At 40.0% G+C, this 7,411-nt stretch overlaps 1 protein-coding gene across 1 annotated transcript; it reads left to right on the top strand.

Moving 5' to 3' along the window:
- The first annotated feature begins 1,132 nt into the window (after positions 1–1,132).
- Positions 1,133–6,480, top strand: LOC8033162 (antimicrobial peptide ISAMP-like). The gene is made up of 3 exons (XM_040210341.1): positions 1,133–1,179; positions 3,950–4,016; positions 6,397–6,480. Exons 1-3 carry the CDS (start codon positions 1,133–1,135, stop codon positions 6,478–6,480), a joined length of 198 nt encoding a protein of 65 aa, XP_040066275.1.
- Positions 6,481–7,411: the final 931 nt, after the last annotated feature.

Here is a 7,411-nt window from a genome sequence, read left to right as displayed (position 1 = left end):
CCGAGTTGTCTTGTTTGTTGAATTTTTTTTACTGAACCCCCAGTAGATGTCCACCCCCTCTGCAATGCCCCATGATCTTTCATGTAATTAAATAAATAAATAGATAAATAAATTATACATTTCTGCATATTTAATTTTGCAATATTACAACTGATAATATTTTGTTATTCCTAAAATTACACCAACTCCACTAGTCGTGTTGCAGTTTCTTTCTTATCAGACAAAATTAATATTAGCAGGTGAATTTTAAAAAAGTTATTAATTTCTTAAGTTGTTTCGAGCCACTGGTCCAGACAAAATGTACCCAGATTTCCTAAGCAACATATTGGCACCATCGCAAGATCGTGAAGATTGACATAATATTGCGTATTCTTATAAAACGTTACTAAAGAGGGATACAGATATCTAAAAGTTTCCTTTCGTGGGAGTTTCAAATTATATTTTCATTTTATTTTTTAGCACTGTCGTTATTTATACTGTTCAGGTATGGACAAGTTCTGACTTGTCTTGTAAGATATTATCACCTTGTGAAAGAAATTAATTCAAATTATGCATGCGTTAGAAAGTCGTTCAAAGGACGGACGTGTGCACACGAATGAATTAATTGATCTTGTTGTATTTTTCTAAGCTAGATACAACATCGGTACTGTGGCGTAGCCCTATCGTGCAGGGAAAAGTTCGGTAGTAATAAATGAATAATTAAATATTTAGAAAAAGGCCTTTTTTATTTTCGTTTTTCATCCGCTAGCCATTGTTCAATCACGTTTCGTTTTTCTTTTTTTAGCCAACGCTTCACACGAAAATTTCCAAACCCCGGCAGCTATGAATTTTTTGCAGCTGCGAAGATTATTTGAAGGTTCGCTTACCTCTTCCACGGGACCTCAGGACGTCGCACAAGGTTATAAACTCTGAACGCCAGCGACGTTCGCTGACCTTCAGTGCCAAGTCATCGAACCTGCGAAAAGTAGCAGTAAAACATTAATAATCAAAAAGGCATTTATTCAAGAGATGACGTCATACTTGATACGTTCTGCAGTTGTCGATGTACTATAAAACGAGGCAGGGGCCAAACTCGAAAGCACTTGCTTTTCTAAGCATATTTACGAAGGTACTTCCTAATAGTCCGCCAACAATGCGTGCCGTAACCATTTTCATCGTTACTCTTCTTGTTCTAGGAAGGTAAGAGTTTCAAGCCAAAGTAATAGCACGTTGGACGATATGAATATAAACGAAGGACCTAATGACTGCAAATTTAGGTAACGCGTCTCGAAGATACTGATTATTTAATTACAGTGTAACACCTGAGACGGCGGTGTGAAAAAAAATTGTGAAACCTTCAAGTCGTGGTACAGTCTCAGTTATTATATTATGAACAATTATCTCCAGTTCGCCTGCCCGCAAATCGCTCTTTCGAGACTGAATATGTGTGCCTCCTTAATTCTCTTATCTCGTAACTCACATGCACCTCGTTAAACACAAATCATATATCATCTAGGCTGCATACATGTGCTATCAGAATATCAACAATAACTGTTCATTTCGTGTAGCAACTACGAGTGAGGGAAAAAATTACATCCGCTAATGCTATTAACAATGCAAGAGCAATTTATTCTGCAACAATAGTATCGCGCTTTAATTTAATACTGTAAGCATTTGACAATGTGGAATTTTTCACTGCATTGGGAACCCCAGTCGAATGCCACGTGCTCTTGAACAATTACAAACGTTGGTGTTCATGCCACATGCAGAACTATGATGCATGTGCCTCTGGAGACCATGGGCACTAATCTGGACACTGGCGGCGACTGTCAGTGGCCGTCGCCAGGATCGAGCGCGGCGCCGGTCAGTCACGGCCACCGAATTTCTCGCCGATTTTTTTCGACAAAGTTTCGAGATTAGGGCGCTAGAAAAGAAGACCCACCCGATAATAGCGCAGTTAAAGACAAAGGTGTACGCGAGCTGGACAAGGATGACGAAAATAATCCCTGGACAAAGGGAACAAAGGACAAACAGAAATCTTCGAACAGAGCTAGTTAAGTGGGGCGCGAGCGAAATGATCCGCCTGGTCTTGGCATCGAACCAGGGATTCCTGCATTTCGAGTGAAGCGCTCTTGCAACTGAAGTAACCAGGAGTTTGAGGTGCCTGGTTCGATGCCCGGACCAGGCGTATTTTTTCGGTCGCGCACCTGTCACCTTGCTGCGTTTGGAGATTTGTGTTGGCCCTTTGTCCCAACTTCCCCCCCCCCTTCCCTTTTGTTCCCCTTCTCCAGGGATTATTGTCGTCAGACTTTTGGACTTGTTTCGGGTTATTTGCCAGCTCGCTACAAGGAACTAGAGTTATGCAACTCTGGTCGAGGTGAAACGTTATGCATAAAGAGCTCTAAATCTACAGTAACGACAAGGCCCCGGTACGTTACTGCGAATATAACTTCCCAAATTAAAACATTCGCAAGTATGTTTCTATCAACCTCCTAGGAAATAATTTGTAGAAATATTTTCTGAGGAAATTTTGCATATATATTTTCAGTCGATCTAAAAAGTCACATGGTATGTAGAGAGCAAGTATCGGTTCTCGCGCCGGGGTAGCGGATATGTCAGGATGCCGAACTCTCATTGGCTATGATTGGAAGGGTGCTGTCTAGACTTCAAGAGAGCTAGCACTGAGGTCTACCGACTATTCTTTCCTTCAGAGCCAATAAGAGCTCAAAATTCTGACGTCACCGGAACCCCTGCCAAGAAGCAAGCGAACCGCGAGGTTCTAGCAGACGATCTCAAGGCGTATTTTCGCTCCGCATAGATATGGAACACCCGCACGTTTTCTGCTCGTTTGTCTAAAATATGTACCATAAAAAATCGGGGGAGCGCGAACACCAATTTTACTAAAAACTGGGTGAATCTAGACGTGGGCGCTTGTCCGGTGAAATCGGGCGCTTAACAAATATTTTGCAGAATTCCAGTTTTTCTTTTTTGTTCTTTTAATGTTGATAGTGGGCACTTGAAGGAAGTGTGCCCTTCTGCAGTATTTTACGGTATGTATACATAAAAGGTGTTTTTTTTAGTTGCACCAAATTTAAAAGAAAAAGGGAACGTGAAATAGAGTAATTTGAGCCCTGGGGAAGTGTTAGTGGCCATGGCGGTCTCTAGAAAAAATGTGAAATTAGGTAATTAGTTTGCTAATTAACTAAAGTGTTTTAACTAACTTTTTAATTTTTCACTTGAGGGCACATAATGTGTTTCGGGAATTGAAGATCGGCCACAGTGTGGTCTAGTTGTGTCGTCCAATTTGGATAAAAAAATTCCTAGTATGCGCCACGGGGTCGAGAAATGTCACTTTGGTAAATGACGTCAAACCCAAATTAAACAGGAAAGAGCGCCGGCAGAGTTATCGCTTCGTCCTTCCGGGCATGCGATTCGTCATTATCACGGCCGGTTCTACTTGCTTAGGCGAGCCGGTCGCGATAATGACGAATCGCATGCCCGGAAGGACGAAGCGATAACTCTGCCGGCGCTCTTTCCTGTTTGGTTTGGGTTTGACGTCATTTACCAAAGTGACATTTCTCGACCCCGTAGCGCATACTAGGAATTTTTTTATCCAAATTGGACGACACAACTAGACCACACTGTGACCGATCTTCAATTCTCGAAACACATTATGTGCCCTCAAGTGAAAAATTAAAAATTTATTTCAAACATTTTAGTTAATTAGCTAACTAATTACCTAATTTCACATTTTTTCTGGAGGCCGCCATGGCCACTAACACTTCCCCAGGGCTCAAATTACTCTATCTCACGTTCCATTTTTTTTAAACGTTGGCGCAGCTAAAAAAACAAGAACACCCTGTATAGTTGTACATAACCTTACAAACGCTGTCTTTTTTTAACGTGATCGATGTCGTCATAACATTTATTCAATTCTCGCCCCTAATTTTTCATATTTATTACTTCACAGCTTCTACTTTGTCATGTCAGGACCCGCTTGGCAAGTGAAGGCGAAGAGACCTGCATGTTATAAGATAGTAAGTAAACGAAACATTTTAGGTTTCTAAATATTGTTCTGATTCTTTGTCGTAATCAAACTACAGTGTGTAGAATTTGAAAAAAAAGAGAAGATTATTTTAGTGTGCATTGATGACGTTAGTGGGCCGCTATCCCTTTAAGTACTTAAATTCTGTCTGGAGCCTGTTGACAGAAACAATGATAAGAATTTCCTAAAGTAAATATATTTTAAAGTAAAAAACACCTGCCCGGATGTACGCCTAAATATATATATATATATATATATATATATATATATTGACTGTGCAATGTCGTATAGTATGTTGTCTGCATTATCCTGGTAAAATAAATCAGAACTACAATTAAGTTTCCAGTGAAAAATAGATTCAAGTTTTATCGGTTGTACCGCGCTACGAGCATAATATTGCATTTTGTTAGCAAAACAAGGAGCAATACCTGGGTAATGCTAATTTATTTAAAGCCTTTTTTATTTGAGTCATTCAAATTGCTCTTCCTGTGTTGACCAAAGAAACTTTAGCTCTAGGTACTTTAGAACGAAGTGTAGTAGAAAATACCTTAACCCGGATGAGGAAGTCCGCAAAAAGGCACATTTTCCCCGCAAAGGCAAATCGCAATTGCGATGGGGAATTGCGCCGCCATTAGAAACATTCATTGATATCACAGTGTAGAAAACAGCGTACAAAATACTGAACTTCGTAATCTGAGAATGTGAAGCAGCCTGATTAGATTCTACTTGAGTACCTCAAGGAGCGATTCTGAGGTTGGTTGATTCATCGCGATTATACTTAGCCAGCCAGAAAAGTTTTCATTTTGTTTAATTTCCTCGAAGCGCTCAAAGGCATTACACATGCGGAACGAAAACATAATACGCTTAAATACAACGCGCACTAAATTCGGACAATTTCTACAAAGGGTTAAATAAACTTCTTGTTTTTCCTTTGACTCATCTACATACGAACTCAGCTCTTCCTGGTTAAAAAGCAGAATGTACACAATGCATGAAAGAAAAATAGAAAGAGAATGGGACCTTGACTAAGATAAGAAGAGGCAGACGATGCTGAGTATTTGTTTGTATGTGCTCCTACCGCTAAAAATAATACGAAAGTAAGTTGAACCTTTGGTAAACAGGTCGTCTTGTTTGGATAGTTGCAATTAAAATATTAAGATGTATCATAAAGAATACAAGGCGACGGACCTGGAAAAAGTTAGTGGTTTTCCTACTTTGATGCCTTCAATGCTGAGGCTATTCATCTGAAGTGTTTTCGTTCTAATAGAACGCCCTTAAAGGGTGAAGGCTAAACGCGTTCTTCACATAAATATGAAGTCAAAAACCATAAAATTACGCGATTGTATTGCCTCCAAAATGTATCTTGAAAGCAAGCCGTTGGAAAGCCCCTGTGTGTCAGTATTTTGGCACCGTAACACTCTATGAACTATAATCTGAATTCGCGCAAAAAATGCACTCAGTCTTATTCAGGTGAACCACGATCCCTGTCGCATGCCACATTTCGATAGCAGAGGAATGGTGCTTTTCCTACTGGATCCTTTATTAATTTTTCTGCCTGTGCTATCATCTAGAAGGATGCTTCCAACGATACTTTCATTAGTCAGCCTCTGGGTAAATGTCTCTGTGGTACTTGCTGAAGTTGTTACCTGCGTGAGGTATATCTGCAATATGTCTCAGACCGGACGAGCAAGTATCTCAACTGACAGGTTGTGCCCTAGCTTGCTGATTGGGAATTTCATGTATCACGCGCCGCCCATAAAGTCGTTCTTTGGGCATGCTTAGAAGTACGTCTAAATGTTTAAAAAGCCGACTGTAAGGGAGCGATGAGGCGACTTCACGCGAGCATCTCAAACGCCGTGTTTGGACGTTTTGGAGATTTTTCCTTAACAGAGTCAGCTGAAGAGAGGTCGAGCATATCCGCTTATTTCTTTGTGTGACAACACACTTAATTCTTGTAGATTAAAACACGAATTTGCGGAATGCATAAAATTAACACAGAAGCAAGAAAACATTGTTATGATATGACGTAGACAGAAGCATTTGTGGCCTCTGCGCAGACAGTGCACATGATCACAAAGTGGGATTTTTAATTTTTTATTTACCTTTTGATAGGAGCAAAGAAAGTTCAAAGTGAAGTTCATTTTTATGATGACAGCAATTTCTTACCGCGTCGCGGCTAGGACGAACAGTTGTTTCTACGTACTAACCATCCCTAATCTTTTGCTTTTTTTCATGCTAACGAATTCTTGGAAATTATTTTGACCATACCGAATTTGATCAATTTAGCAACATTTGTGTTATATAAATAAGCACTCTCTATAAAATATATTATTTAGCCATTGTCTAAAATACATGTTTATATCTTGTTACAGGAATGCACGAAAGATGCAGACTGCAAAAGAGGGTCCTGCTCACGTTGCAATAGTAACGTCTGGGGCGACAACACTTGCCGCTGAGAGTAGAGTGGATCAAGGGTCTTCATGCTCTAATGCACAAATAAACGTTGGATACTATATTGTTGCCCGTGTCATATAGCTTAATTAAATGACTTAGTATCTTATGTTGAAAAAAAAATGCACAGCCGACTTGGGCCAACTGGGGACACCTCCAGACACTGCACTGCGCCCAGCCATAAAAGCTGGAGGTCGCACCTCGGACGGATCTTGATATATTTTTTGGCGCGGCCTTGCCTACTGTCGAAGCTCGCCCGTGAACAATTCAATCACTCAAATACTACAAATAAATTTGGAGAAATGTTGCCTAGGACGACAAACATTTGGAGGAGAAACGACTGGTTACTCTCATCCTATTGGCTAAATTTTTTTAATCGTTCTCAGACAATTATTAAGACATGTATGTCAACTTTCTCAAGCTACTGTTACATAAATATCACTGAAGAACATCTGAAAAAATTCTGAGAGGCCGTGAACTCAATACCAAGCTCGTACACCTATAACGAACATAACTTTCCATTGGCCTTTCAACCTGTTGATCTGAACCTTCGTTGGGGGAATGTTCCAGCTCGGAAGGTTCAGATAGTGCAACGAGCAATGTAAGTTTGGTGAACAGAAATATACATAGACGGCCTTATATTCAACATCAATAAGTAAGAATCACTGAGGTGATGCAGTTAAAACATCGGTTGAAAGGAACTTACGGCACATAAGGAAATGAAATACAGCTCAGTTAGATAATGTGGCAATCTTAGTATCTTTAAAAAAAGAGAAAAAAAAAACAGATCTGGGATTTGTACGTTGTAGGGGGACACGTTCGCAGTCACATGCTCGAGATAATGTGAGAGGAAGACAGAATACATTGGCGTAGGTATATGAAATGCCATATTTCTGCTTGTAGTGAAATCTTGGTAAAACAAAAAAGCGTAGTGTT

The sequence above is a fragment of the Ixodes scapularis genome, unplaced genomic scaffold (genome assembly GCF_016920785.2).
Source record: "Ixodes scapularis isolate PalLabHiFi unplaced genomic scaffold, ASM1692078v2 ptg000712l_1__unscaffolded, whole genome shotgun sequence".
NCBI lineage: Eukaryota > Metazoa > Arthropoda > Arachnida > Ixodida > Ixodidae > Ixodes > Ixodes scapularis.
Note: the sequence above shows the minus strand (reverse complement) of the source record. Positions and strands in the feature narration are given on the sequence as shown.